Source organism: Apis mellifera, linkage group LG7 (assembly GCF_003254395.2).
Source record: "Apis mellifera strain DH4 linkage group LG7, Amel_HAv3.1, whole genome shotgun sequence".
Classification (NCBI taxonomy): Eukaryota; Metazoa; Arthropoda; class Insecta; order Hymenoptera; family Apidae; genus Apis; species Apis mellifera.
Window position 1 is genome coordinate 5,896,436 of NC_037644.1, and position 16,520 is coordinate 5,912,955.

At 18.0% G+C, this 16,520-nt stretch overlaps 1 protein-coding gene across 7 annotated transcripts in view; it reads left to right on the top strand.

Moving 5' to 3' along the window:
* Positions 1 to 608: 608 nt before the first annotated feature.
* Positions 609 to 16,520, top strand: part of LOC726401 (ras-specific guanine nucleotide-releasing factor 2) — a 152,826-nt gene continuing 136,914 nt past the window's right edge. For all 7 annotated transcript variants that reach the window (XM_026441739.1, XM_026441741.1, XM_026441740.1 and 4 more), the window contains exons 1-4: positions 609 to 981; positions 7,789 to 8,015; positions 13,911 to 14,041; positions 16,386 to 16,502. In XM_026441739.1, the coding sequence (XP_026297524.1) occupies positions 7,988 to 8,015; positions 13,911 to 14,041; positions 16,386 to 16,502 (276 nt within the window). In that variant the 5' untranslated portion in view covers positions 609 to 981; positions 7,789 to 7,987. The remainder of the gene's footprint in view (positions 982 to 7,788; positions 8,016 to 13,910; positions 14,042 to 16,385; positions 16,503 to 16,520) is intronic.

A 16,520-nucleotide genomic window follows, 5' to 3' on the forward strand; every position in this document is an offset into this window, starting at 1 on the left:
TTTTTATATATAGATAATAAATATATTAGATAAATAATTTTTTTATTAAGAATAATTTAAGATAATTTGATAAATAGAATTTTGGAATTCAAGTTCATATTCATATTTTATATTACAGATTGTATTAAAACTTTTTATATTTTAAATATTTAAATATATATAAATGAAAATATAATAATGATAAATTAAAAATAAAATATTTACAAACAATAATAGTATACAACTAATTAAATATTAAATATTTATTGTCTTTAAATTATTTAAGAATTATTAAAAATATTTAAGAATTATTTTAGAATTAAATAATTTTTTAACTATAAAATAATAAAAAAAAAGAAAAAAAGAAAGAAAGAAAATGAATAATCATACTGCAGTATCGTAATATGCATTTTTGCATGTGACTTATATGTAATTGCCAATTCTGATATCGCGTCGTATTGAACTTGATCCCGTTTCTCGTAGCCCAATTAGCCCACATATAGATCCGTCCATGTCGTGTCGTGTGGGGTGGTTTTCAGCAGGAGTGTGCGCAGTGACAGGTAAGCGCAGCTTCTGGGGTTGGAGAAAAGGCAGAATAGAGGAGGTAGCCCCGTGAACCCGTGGCGATGCGTCGAATAGGCACGTCGCGACTCCCGACGCCGAAACATCCTCGATCATGTCGGGTGCCGGTAACGGACCACCAATCTCGACATTCTCATTTGTACAAGGGTTGTTCTCTTGCTGGTCACTTGGTTTGACCTTGCTGCTCATTGAATCAATTTTAATAATCGCCGCTTAGTTAATTCCGATCTTCTCGAACCGAATAAAGATACGCGCCGGAATTGTTGCTATATCTTCGAACATACATGGTTGAGAGAATATATATTTAGATTTAGAGAAACATACGATACTGAAGGGGGGACTGAGAATCTGAAGCACGAACAGGTGGTGCGGCATCAGTCGAGCACCAAGAAGACAGATATATCGAGAAAGAAGTAACAGGTATTATATTACTAAAACTATTTTATTTTTATTTATTTTTTTCTTTTTTTTTTATATTTCTGATCTTTTTTTTTTATTATTCTTTTTTTACTATTTAATTTGTTTTTAATCTATGATCTAATTTAAACAATTAGCATTGCACAATAGCAAATAATGAGCGTCTTTTTTATTTGATGCGATTGTTACGGCATTATTGAATGTTTGATTACTGCATCGTATTTCAGATGAATGATAAATAGAAAAATATTACATAATCGATGGATTATTATAATTTTTATCGATGGATTCTTGTTTATTATAATTTTTTTATTTTGAATTAATTATTATTTTGAGTATATGTATTTAATTATAAAGTATGCATATATTTGCTTATAGACTTAAATCTAAATATAAAATTAAAAAATATAATTATTTTAAATTTATTATTTTTCAATAATAATTATATTACACATTCGATAATAGTGTACAAAAAACAAATCATTTTATAAAAAAAAATTAAAAATGCAATATTGGTAATTTTCTTCTTTTTAATGGAATCATTCAAATTTAAAATAATTTTAATAACAATTCATTATTAATAATTTATAAAATTCAATTTTTTTTCGAAAGTCTCTATCATTATATTCTACATATATTTTTATATATTTCTTTAAAAAATATAAATATACTAAAAATCATTTTCTACCAATTCAATTCAAATACATCATACTTGTACTTATAGTTTAAAATATAATTCGAAAGATTTCCATATTTTACTAATATGAGTTTTATTTTTATTTATTTTTTTTTCATATTTCATTTTGTTTCTTTAGATATCGATATTTTTATCATTTTTTATCGTTTAATTTTCCTCTTTATTTCTACTTTATACCACATTTGTTATATGTTATCGATTTCATCTTCTAAAGATATATTTATTTAATTTGTTCTTTACCATGAAATTATGTAAATATGATTATCTTTTTGCTTCTTTAGATCATTTCTTTTCTCGTTTGATTATTTCGAATGAATTATTTCTCTTAGAGAAATCGTTATCCAACAATCATTAAATATTTAATTTCAAGCAATTTCTTCAATAACTTTTCATGATTTCAAATCGATTTTTCGATTAAACTTTTCTATTTTCTTTTATAGTTAACACAACTCATGCACAATATTGTGCAATTAAGAAAATGCTTCGTTAGTTATTACCTCAGTTATTTAACAAATCTTAGAAATTCTAGGAAAGTGAAAATTAAATTATCAAGATTTACTAAAGTTTTAGTTTACTACTGGAGTTTAATACTTATAATTAAAAAATAATTCTATTATTGAAATTATGAATAATTTAATTAGTAATAATAATTTAAATTTGAATACATTAAATGATTAATTAATTAATACAATTATTAATATTATTAATATTGATACTCAATTAATATATTAAAAAATAATAATAAAAATTTATTAATTAATATATTATTTAAATATTATATATAATAATATAATAATATAATATATTATCTTTTAATATTTTTAATATTATGAATTTTTGTAAATATTTTCTAAAAAGTTAATCCGATTAATATCTGATAAAAGGATTAATATCTAATGAAAGTTTATTCATATTCAGTATTTCAATTTAATTGAAGAATTCTTTAAAATAAGTTGATAATTATTTATTTATTTAAAAAAATATTTTAAAATAATATTATAGAAAATTTTAATACTTAAATTATTAAATTTCATTTTGCATTTTTTTTTTACTATTATTTTATGTTTTTATTTTCATTAAAATTTGTTTGTAAATCTATATTTTAATTTATATTTTAAAAATTATTATTTAAAATTTATTGAATATAGGTATAACATAAAAGTATAAATAATCGTATAGTAGATTGTATGTGCATATTTTTTTAAATATCTTTGATATTTCGCTGGTTATATAAAAACATATTATAGGAATGATTGGATGTCAATATTTCAACAAATCTCAAATTCAATTATGAACGTGAATTATCTAAAAAAAGCAAAATATTTGGTTGATATTTCATATGGTAAATAAATATTCGTTGTTTTAATAATGATTAAGTTGAAAAAAAAATTATTATAGAAAATAGAAATATTAATAAGTGTTTAAGAAAATAATCTATCATAATATCATTCTCTTTGTTAAGTCTTTGTTGGAGAATTTGAAAATGATATAATAAAAAAAGTTTTATATGTAAAAAATTTTATTATAAAGATTTTATTATGAATATTTTGTTAATGAGATATCTATATTGAATGATAATTTTCAATTAAGTATTTTTGAAGAAATTTATTTAATCTTAGAATCTTAATTACGATTATGATGCATTTGCTCTCTATTATGAAAATTTTCCAATTATACTGCATATGAGATATTGATTGCAAATCAAAAAATGTTTTAGATCTTTATTGATTGACTATTGTCCATTGATCGTAATAATAATAAAAGAGTATTTTCAGTGATCAGATTTCCATTGTTTGAATAATCTTGAATTTCTCTTCTTTAACTATTATACGAAATGAAACACATTATTCTATTTTTTTCTTTATTATATAACTCAATTACAGTCTTTCTATGATTAAAAAAAAAAAAATATTAGATAATATTTTAATTCAACTCTTTATTGTAATAAAGAAATTACTATCTGGTAATTAAAACTAACGTTATTTTTTTATGTATTTGGAGAAAAATGTCTAGTTTCAAATGATAAGAATTGCGCAAAGATCAAAATTTGAAATGCTATATGTAATATGTAGAAAAAACGATGTAATAACGATGTAAGTGAATTTTATCTGTGAAATAAAAAATAAAATTTTGAAGCATATGTCGATTTCAAAGCGTATGTAGAAAAAATAATGACAGTATAGAATTTCATAAATCATGAAATACGATCATATAAATTTTCTTATAAATAAATATATATTCCAAATGATAATCTATTAATCCGTAAATATTCTATATGTGGTGCATTTCATTAATTTTAAACGTGATATATGATATAATATATAATATATAATAATAAAAATTAACAAAAAGAATTCATGATGTTTTTTGAGCTTGGTAAATAATTGATGAACTTTAATAAAATTAATATTAAAATAAATATTTCTTTATGAATAATTTATTTCATTATAGAGATGATTGTTTTTTGAATTGATGGTCTAATATATTCTTTTAAAAAATAATTGATTTCAATGATTAAATGATAAAGCACAATTAAAAATGTAATTTTTACGTTTTAAAACTAACTTTTTTAAAATATATCTATAGCTTGAATATAATATTGATATGATATTAATATGAATATAATATAATATATACATAAATATTTGATATGAAATGGAATTTTTTAATTTATATATTTAATTAATATTGTATAATGATATAATAAAATTAATCATAATAAAATTTAAAAATTATAAAAAAATTAATACGAATTGATAATTAAAAATTATGGTAACATTGTTATTAATAAATATTAAACAGTTGAAAATTTCATAAAATTTCATAAAATAAAATATAATAATATAATTTATTATTTGTACTATTATTATGCAATAAATATTTAAATTAGAAATTGCGACATGAATTTATAATAGATAATAATGAAAAATTTATTAAAATAAAAGTTTATATATAATTATAAATGGATAACAACATAGATACATTAATTATATTGTATATATATATAGTCTTTTATATCATAACATATATAATTAACAATGAAATATATGCAAACATATTATTCTGCTAGTAAAATTTAAATAAAAATTGTAAATTTACTCAACATTAAATAATTAACATTAAAAAAAATAATTATTAATAGATTCTCACTTGATTTTGATGATTTTAATCATGATACAATTTGATTGTATGATTTTAATATATGTTATATAAGAAAAAATTTTGAACAGTTTTTCTTTTGCATATTCATTTAATTTTTTATTCATTTAGTTTTTGAAATATTTGTAAAAAAAAATTATTGCTATTATTATTATATATAATTTCTCATATATATATATATATGATCATGATGTATCAGTATGTGACTGCTTTATTCTTTGTTAATGTAAATATATAGCAACAGCAGATAACTAAGTATATATAACGGGTAAACTAAGATAAGATGTATTTCCTCATAGATCATGATGAACTAAAATATTTCATCCAACTTAAAATGAAATTTGAAAATTCTATGAATTTTTTGGAAAAATAAAATGTAAAACTTGGACGATCAAAATTACAATAAACAGTAACAGTACTAAGAATGATGATGATTCATTATAATTTTGGTCATTGATTTCAAAAAATGTCAAGAACGATATTGATATTCATTATAACTTCATGCATTATAATTTCGGTCGCTCAAGAGTTTTATATTTTATTTTTATATTTCGCAGATTTGAAAGAATGTCCAAGTTCGATGTTATATTTAAATATTTCATGACAATCCATAAAAAGTAGCTTTTTATACTTTTTATAATATTGTATTTAATAGTCAATTTATACATTTTCGATATCGTTCACTGCGATATGTTTATAAAAATAATAGATAAATGATAGTTGCATTTCTAACACACACAACCACAGATTTATACATAAGACAAATTTTATGTAAATAGTAGCAATCTTTTTTTGCAAATATTAGAAATTAAAGATGAGCGATAATATATATATAAAAAAAAAAAAAAATGATCATTCAAAATCTTGTTTTCTATAATCCTTATATATATATCCAAAAGTCATTAAAAATCAAAAGTTCTTCTTATTTCAAATAATTAAAAGTTAATCAGTTTTCAAAATCAGTCAATAATCACTCGGAAAATTACATAAATTATATTAATTAATAATTCTCAAAAAATGTTTTCCAAAAAAATAGAAAAGATTAATATTATATTTCTCATATCCTCATATTTAAATTCCAAAGAAATTCACTATAAGCCTGTAGTTCTTTATATAGATATCATCCTTCTCCAAAAATATTTTTATAACATTTAAAAATTTATAGAAAAGATTTCATTTAAGTTTTTATAAAATAAAAAGAAACAATAAATATATAGTTATAAATAACATGTTATAAAAAAAAACTTATCTATTTATAAATTCCATTAATCACAACCATAAATGAAATATTGTATAATATCATAGATGAGCTATTATGCGAATCTAATATTATTTATCAAAGGGTAGTTGAATAAAAATTCGTTCGAAATTCATGAAAAATCTCTTCTATAGTGTTACACGAACAATTATGTTATAGAATATATTTCTTAATTGTGAAACGACTAATAAGATTATGAAAAAATATAGTAATTTTCATTCAAGTTATTTCAAAATCATAATATAGTATATTTTGACTTTTTTTAATATCAGTTATAACACTATGGCATTAAATATATATATATATATATATATATATATATATATATATATATCATTTACATATATATATATATATTTATATATATACATATACATATATATATATATATATTTAAAAAAATTTAAGTTTATTATTGAAAAAAATATTTCTTTTTGATATTTTTTTTTTACATTGCAATGTAGCTCATTGAAAACTGATTAATAAAATTTAATAATAAAATTTTGCTTGAAACATTTTTTTATCAGATTATCGGAAGTGCTTGAAAAATCATGATTAAGTTATGTTGTAAATCTTGTATTTTATATACAATACTTGAAAGTATTTGAAATTTAAGAGTATTTGTAAAGAATACTTATTGTACTTTATATTAGATATATTAAATTATATAATATTTATTTTTTTCATCTTCTTCTTTTTTATATTTAATACATTATGTATACATATATATTAATTCTCATTTATATAAATTGATTAAAATTATAATAATAATAAATAATATAAATAATATATATAAATAATAATATAAATAACAATAAAGAATAAAAAAATAGATAAAAATTTCATGTTTTCAATTTGTAAATATATTTCTTTATTTAATTTATGAATTTATTATTATAATATCAAATATTAACTGTTGAGTTATAACTACAACAAATTTTAATAAGATTCTATTATCTTAAAAAAAATTTCAAAAGTTTCATTAAATATAAGAATATTTATGTATTTGACATTTTTTTCTAATTATATATAATGTTAAATAGTTCTACAACTTTCTATAGATATATATTTTTTTTATATATAATTATAATTAATTATTATATATTATTTTTTAGATAAAAATATGTAATAAAAATTAAATTTTCAATTTTGAAAAATTAATTTTCTAGATAGAAACATATACAAATGTTTTAAATATCTCGTGTTAAGAATTTAAAGACTTATAAATATATTTACAAAAAGATGTTATTTTTTCTATATTTTCCTATTTTATTTTACCAAAAATAATTATATAGCAATATAAAAATTATTATAAAATATGTATTATAATCTTTAAAAGAATAAGAATATATTTAAAAAAAGATAGAGTTTCTCAAAATCCAAATTTTATTTATATTTATGTAATTGTAACTTCTATGACTTATAATTTTGTTTTATAAAAATAATAAAAAATTGATAAAAAAAAATTGTCAATATACTCATTATAAAATTTGTATTATATCTTATTAAATTATATAAATTTTTTATCCACCATTATTTTCTTCTTTTATGTAATTTTTTTTAATACAAAAAATGTCTGTTTTCTGATTTACAAATTATTTATATATACATGATATTCTAAAAAAAAAAATAATAATAACTTATTATAAATTATTCAAAAAGCTTAATAATTTTTTTCTTTCTTGTTTTTTTTTAGGATATATATAAGTTGTTGAAAAGGCTCAAGAAATTGGAGTTCCTAAGATACTTAAATCACGATAAACGTCTATGCACAACATCACGATAGCACGGTACTATTTTCTACGCCATTACATCCTATACAAGGTATTCTGGACAATCAATATTTATTGCGGGGATCGTCAAAAGGAAATATCCTTTGCCAACGATCTGTGATCATGCTCAGCCCAAAGATGCAAAGAACTGGTAAATTGTGAATGAAGTCTTCATTACTTTCAACTCAATTTATATTAATCCTTTAATGTTATATATATCTTTGAAAAATATTTTTAATTTATTATAAAACATTTACGAAATATGGAGAAAAAAAATTATATATATATACATATATATGTATATATATATATATATATATATATATATATATATATATATATATTTGAAAACAATTGGAATATTCAATAAATAGTTCGAACATCTCGTCATTTTTGATCAAATAAAAAAGGATATAAATGAAAAATATTTCAGTATTATTGAAAGTTATATGAAAATTTGTTGAAAATATTTATACAAATATTTTTAATTTTTAAATATTTTTTGCATTAAAAAAAGTTCAATATAGTATATTATAGATTAATATCAATTTGATACAACTCAGAGATTAAATTGAAAGATTTATTCAGAATAAATTTTTAAAATCGAATATATATATAAATTTTTTAATAGATATTTAAAATCAACAAAATAAAAATTATTATGAAAAGAACTTGACTTACAACTATTCATTTTTATTTTTTTGAGATAAACGTAATTTCTTAACTTTTATGGAATAACTTGTAAAACAACTTGATACATCAAATATTTAAGAAAAATATGAATCTATTTCTTGATGAAAAATTATTGACATTTTAAACTGTTATTAATTTTATTAAAAAATATACAATTAATAAAAAAATAATAAAAAAATAAAAATTCAAATTGTACAATTAATTTGAATTTTTTTTAAAATGTGAAATTTTTAATTTATATATTTCTGAATTTGTTTTTTAAATGTTTTTATATACATTATGTAACAAATAGAAAAATAAAATACTTTTTTTTTCAAACATTTGAAAAATTTAATGAGTTATAAAAACATTGAAAAAATTTTTTTGAAACTAAATCCATTAAAAATTAAAGTCTTTTCTTTATAATAATTGTTCTAAAAATTGTCATATAATTATATTTATTAAGTTACTGAATTTTGAATATTAGGAATTAGGAATTTTGAATTTTAGACGAAAATTCAAAAAAATATTAAATTCTAATTATTTTAAATATAAATTCAGTAATTTAACGAAAAAATAATTGTATAATAAGTTTTAGACTTTTTTAGTATTATATTTAGTATTATAAAAGATATTCAATTTTCAAAATTTTTGTGAATTCAACAATGAAAAAAATTGTTCTATATTTTTATAATCGATTGAATTTTTTAAATTTTTGAAAAGAAAAGTATCTTTATATTTCTATTTTATTACATGATATTAAGAAAATAAAAAAAAAAAACGAATTTAAAACTGTGAAAGTAACAGAAAATAGGAAATTTTACATTTTAAAATAAATTCAGGCTGATTATTGTATGATTTTTTTTATAAAGATATTTAAAATATAATTTAAAATATCGAAAATATTTCATCAAATATAGATTCACTATATTATTTTGTGCTTTTTTATTTGCTAATTAAATAAAGTAATTTATAGAAATGTGAAAATTATATGATAACAAATGAAGAAATATATTTATTAATAGCATCGCCAAATGTTACTTAAGATGATGGATAATTTTAGTTTAAATCACATTTAATTACTGAGTCACACGGACAAACTTTCACTTAACTTATGCCGTAATAGCATAAGTTGAAATTGAACTGTAACAAATCCCTTAGCTTTTCAGATTTGAATCGATTGAGAACATATTTGCTTTGAAAGTTCTTCATATTATTGAAATTGGAAATATTTATCTATATTTAAAAATTGTTTTGAGATAGATTTCTCAGCAATTACTTTATTATTTTTTAAAGTTATTAATCAGAAGAAAAATGAAGAAAAATTGTGTGAACTAAGATCCAATAAGTTTTATATAATTGAATTATGTAAAAAATGAATTTTAATTTTATTTATTATAAATACATTATTTGTTACAAATTAAATAAATTAGTTAAATTGTTTAATTAGAATATTTAGTCTTTATACATTTTGATCTGAATATATTAGAACTAGAAATTGAAAATTCGATACAATTAATTCAACACATTATTTTATTTAAATAATAATTTCATCTAATATTAATTTTAACTATTATTAAAAATTTTAACTTTTAATTATTTTTTTTGAATTTTTAAAGATAAAAATTTTATTTTATACAAAATCGAAATTAATTATTATTGAAGTAAAAAATTGATATTTCGATTAAAACATTATACAGTGTCACAATAATATTGTATAATCGTATATACAGAAACAGAAAAAATTATATATGTATATATTATATATTATAATTTATTTATTCAATAATTTATTCAAAGTAAGTAAGTAATTATTTATCATATAAATAGTTTAGTATAAGTATACTAAATATATACTATAAATATATATATATACTATAAATATATATATATATATATATATATATATATACTATAAATAAGTATACTAAAAGTACTATTAATATATAATATATACAGTTTACATAGAAGAATATCCAGACAATTATAAAAATTATGAAAAATTATATTTAAGCTTTATAATTGAGAAAAACAATAGATTTAATAATAATGAAATGTGTTTGTATAAGTTTATTGATTTATTATTATTTTTTATTGATGAAAGATTTTATTTTTAATACTTAAAAAATTTACAAAAAAATATAATGAAATAGACTTGACTATTCACTAAAATCGTTTAATAATTATTTATAAAACTTATACTTTCTATTATTTATAAAATTTATATTTTCTATTAATTTCGATGATCTGGAAATATCTTATCGAAGTTATTCCACAACTTTTTATTATAACATCGTTCAATTTCTAATTTTCGAAATTTTCATAAAAAAAGCTATCGATATTTCTGTAATAAATTTTGCCTATTTTATTTTTCTGCTTATATTATTTACAAAAAAGAAGCTTTAATTCCATTTTTTTTAAATTTTGAATATGTAAAAGGAAGAATAATATATATTTTATTCAAAGCATAGGTTTTAAAATTGTGATTCAAAAATTATTGCAAAAAGTAAATTATAATTCTTATATTACATTTACATCGAATGTTTACAAAAATAAAATCTTATATGAATTAAAATTTAAATCTTATATAGAATTGTGATTATAATTATAGTAAGGTAATAATTAATAATTGTAGTTAAATTAAATTTAACTTAATTAAAATTGATTAATTAAATTAATAAAATTAATAAAATTAATTGCATTTAGATTTTTTGGAAATCTGAGGAATTATAAACTTCACTTTAAATTATTATATTTAATTATTATATACTTATTGAATTATCATATTGAATATAATGAGCAGTAATTTTGAAATATTAATTTATCCATCTAAGAATTTAATCTAATTTAATCTAATAAATTAAATCAATTTTTACCACTGTTAATCGATTAGAAAGTCTTTCTATAACTTAAGTCTATTTTCTTTTTGTTTTTGAATTATGATTATGTCATTTTGGATAAAATACATCAAAATTTTTTTTTCTACAATATAGTTTTTTGAGAAATTGAAACTTATCAACAATATGTATAGAAAAAAATTGTCCAAAATATTGAATTTGTCAACATATTTCAAATAATTCCATTGAAATCGTTGCGAAACATCTTAAATAGATATCGGAATATCCTTAAAAATAATTAGATTTTAGAAACTTACTTGACTAAATTTACAATTTGATACAAAATTACTCACTATTTGACTAAATTATTGGACGTGTCTGAACAAACTTATATATCATATAAAACCACAATCTGATAATCTTTGGGACATTATCGAATTGTTTCTGATAATATTCAATGTTAATACGACTTTGTTATAATATACACAAGTTATATACATCATATATTAATTTATTGTAAAAATATTCGCAGAATATGAGTGATCTAGTTCAAGTTATATAATAATAAATTCATAATAAATTCATATGTATTTACACTATTAAATAACTCTTCTGAATAATGTTGCCATCTTTTGATTATGGCATAGAATAAATTTTAAGAATTCATTTACAAAAAATGTTTAAAAGAAAAATTAAAGAATTTAAAAGTTTTGCACAGAAATTTATTATTCTATAAATAAGATATGAATACAATATTATTATATATTAATAATATTGTATTCATTTAAATTATTTAAAATTATACATATTTAAAAAAAGTTATAATTTATCTGTTAATAAACCAGATTTTTATAAAGTTTTTATTATTTTTTAATGTTTTTATAATTTTAACAAGTTTGAAATATGTTGTTAAGAACATCATTTTTAACTTTTTCCCATACATAGAATATCAAATAAAATATATAAAACAGATTTAAGTGAGTTTTATTTTAAATAATAATTAATATCAATTATTCCAAATAATTAATAATAATATTATTTGATATTTCAATGGATATTATATTCTTTATAATAAATTTAAGAAATAATTATTTGAAGAAATAACTTTTATTTCTTAATTGAAAATTTGTTTTTTAAATAACATTCAGTATAAATATTAAGTTATAAATAACTGTATTATTAATTATTAATAATTAATAATTATAATGTAATAATATAATAATATAATAGCAGTTGTGACATATGTAATAATATGTGTAATAATATATTAATAACAAAAATTAATATTAAAATTAATATGGATTATTTAAATATAATATAATTAATTAAATAGAGCTATTAATATACACATATTACATTATATATTAATAATACACATATTATAAGAACATATTAAATCCTTTTTTCATTAACATAAAAAACAACAAATTAGAGATACAAATAAATAATTATATCAAATAACAAATAATTTATTTTATGATAAATAAATCATTTAATTGAAAGTATATTAATTTATTTTTTATGTGCAATACTTCATAAAATATTTATATTTCAAAAATAAATTATTTTTCTAATATTAAGTAGTAATTTTTAAGAAAAATTAAAAAATTTATTTATTATGTTATAAGTAGTTAAGTTTAAGTTTAAGTTTAAGTTTGCATTAAAGTGAAGTGAAATAGACAAAACAAGACAATGATATGAAATATATTGTATAAAATTGTTTTATTTTATTTACTTCAATAATTTATAATTTAATAAATAAATTTCAATAAATAAATCAATATTTTTAAATATATCAATTTTTATATTTATTCTGGTTTCTGAAATTAACTTTCTAAAGTTGTTTCACGAATAATTTGTATAACTATTGGAATTATCGACTTAGTTTTTGAATTAGTTTCTTTATTGAATAAGATTTTTTAAAAATATTTTTATTGATGTATAAATAATGAAAAATATAATAATAAAGAAACAGCTTTCAATAACTTTAAAAAAATAGAAGATAATAACATTAATGTAAAAAATACTTTTATGAAAATCGTAACTCAAAATTCGAAATCAAATAGATGAAATATAATTAAATAAAAAATAAATAGAAAATAATTAGAAAATAATTAAATAATTAATAGAATGTTATTATATTTAAAATAAAAAATAATAAAACATAAAAGTATAAAAATATTGTTGAATAATATTGTTTAATTATATTATTGTAATTCTTATACTGAATCTGAAACATTAATTTTTAATCAAAATTAATTACTAAATAATCAAATATTTGATCAATAATCATTATAAAATAAAAAATTAAATAAAAAAAAATAATAAAAACGAAAAATTTTTTTTGAATCAAAATGTCCAATTATTGTTAAATCTATTACTAACATGATGAATAAATTCATCAGAAGAGAACAATAGTGATAACTATTAATAGATTGTAAATGTACATATTGAATCCAGGAACGTTGGATTTGAATATACAAATTGTGAATTTGGTTACATATCATTTGATATATGATATTCATTACATGTTGCAGTGAGAGTAAATGATTCGCAGCTTGTGATGCTCTCAGAGAAAGCCAATTATGATCACTCATTGAGCGGATATTTGCACAAACGAACTGCTGACTCAACCAAGTGGCAATTACGATGGTTCGTTTTATATCAGGTAAATGATATCTTATATTGTTTTTATGTTAATTAATTCGAATTTTTAAATTCCATTTAAAATAAAAACTATTTTCTTTTGTTTTTTAAACAAATCAGTTTTTAAAAAAAATTGAATTTGTAGTAAATTTGTATGCGCGTATACTTTTAACATATAACTTTTAACATATAAAAGTTTTCAATTACTATTTTAGTATGATAATACAATTTTCAGTTTTATATTTCATTTCATGGAAATTTGTTATTTCCATAATTCGTATAAAAAATTAAAATTTGTTTAATTTTTTGTTAAATCAACTCATTGCTTATTCTTATTATTATAAAAATTCACATAATGTTTATTAAAACGATAAATTTTCTTTTATATTCATTTTTAACTTCAAACTAATTTAATTGTATATAGAAACAAAATAAACAATTGAAATTATTGTATATCAAATAGGTTAGTTAATTTATAGAAAAATATATTCTTTGTTTTTATTAGATGAAACTCTTTGTTATTTTTATAAATAGTTGTGTTTAATTTCTTGTCTTGTAGTTTTATAATAGTTACCTGTTCATTGCAATGTTTGTGTTTAAACAATGATTATATTCACTTTATTAGAAATTTTTTTGCATCATGTAAATTTTTTGCTTTTACTATCAAGAATTCTTTTTTATTTGTTTCAAAAAAAGAATCGAAAGCTCTATTTTAGCAACTTATCCAAAAGTTTCTTGAAATGTGATCAAATCTTAGACCGAAAAGTTTATGCGTAGCTTTGATAAACTGCAATGTTTTTATTTTATCTATAAAATAGTTTTCATCTTTTATTTGTTAATATTCGTTATTTTTTATTATATAATTATATTTTTATATATTTATATTTATATTTATATTTTTTATATAATTATATTTTTATTATATAATTTTTTGTTATAGAGAACGAATTGATTTTAAAATATTAATTGTGAAATATAATTTATAATAATTTTGTATTTTTATTGATATGGTTATATTTTTATTATAACAATAAATCCAAATGGAATTCTGTAATCTTTCATTTAAGAATTCAATTCGATACTCAAGGTTTTCAATGCGTTGAAATACTGCTTATTGTTTAGTTACTCTAGTTGAAACTAGAACAAAAGGGTAAAATTTAAATAACATGTGGATATTGAACGAAAAATTGATCGGTAGAACTTATAACGGAGTGAAGCGAATAATAAGTGTGAATACGGTGAACTAATCTGACACGCTATCAAAAAGAGAGCACTCCAATAGAATTGTTCTATAATTGTGTGCAAAAGTGTCTTCGGAAAATTATTTATAATTATTTTAAAAAATATTGATTCTAAAACATGATAATTTTTTAAAATTAGATTTAATTGATTTGAACTTTTAAAATAATAAAAATAAAATAATAAAATTCAAAAATGTTGAAAAAATTGTAATTGGTCGAAATTGCCAAAAAAATAATAATTATTCTTTACAACTTTTTTTATAACTTTTTTACAACTGAGTCTGCAATGAAAATTTAAAAAACACATTTTGAATATTTATGTTAAGTATATATACTATATTGAAAATTTCATTAAAATTGGTTTATGCAGAAACAAGCAACAAGTATCGAAAAATGCGAAATTATTAAAATTGTGAATTTAAAAATTTTTAACCAAAAATCGTGAAAAATTGCAGTTTTTATTATTTTTAATCGTTTGTTCATAACAATCGATTTCAATGATACTTTCAGCATATATATAACTAATACATATATATAAATCCAAATCAAAATGTATTTTTTAAATTTTCATTAAACTGAGATAAAAAAGTTGAAAAAATGATTTCTCTATTTGTTTCACAGTTTTGATAAATTGCAATCTTTTCAAGCTTTTTTTTATATAACATTTTCTAGTTTTTCAAAATAATTGAAATCATTAAGTCAAATTTTAAAAAAATTATCTTTTAAAGAATATGTTAATATTTTGTAAATTTATTATATGTATTATAAAAGTTATATATCTTTTCCAATCAATCAATATAAGATTTAAGAAAATACATCTAAAAAAAATTAATTCTTAGTTCATAAATATAAAAATTTTTTTTATATCTTATAACTTTCAAAAATAGAATTATAGATTATATATTTATATGAATAATAATATTTAATATTTTGATTAAATATTTGGAATATTTTATTTATTTATTATTTAAAAATAAATGAAATATTTTATTTTTTATATGATATTTTATTTTAATGTAAAAAAAAGTGAAATATAAAATAACATTTTCTTATATATATTTTTATAGATATGATGATATATTATGATATACTATATATTCGAATATATACATATTTATGTTATAGAACTTACTATTCTATTATGAAAACGAAACCTGTTCGAAGCCCAGCGGTGTTATTTTGTTAGAGGGTTGCTACTGCGATCGTCTCATTACAGCTAAAGGCAAAGAGCCAGATAAACAGGTAAGAGAATTTATATAT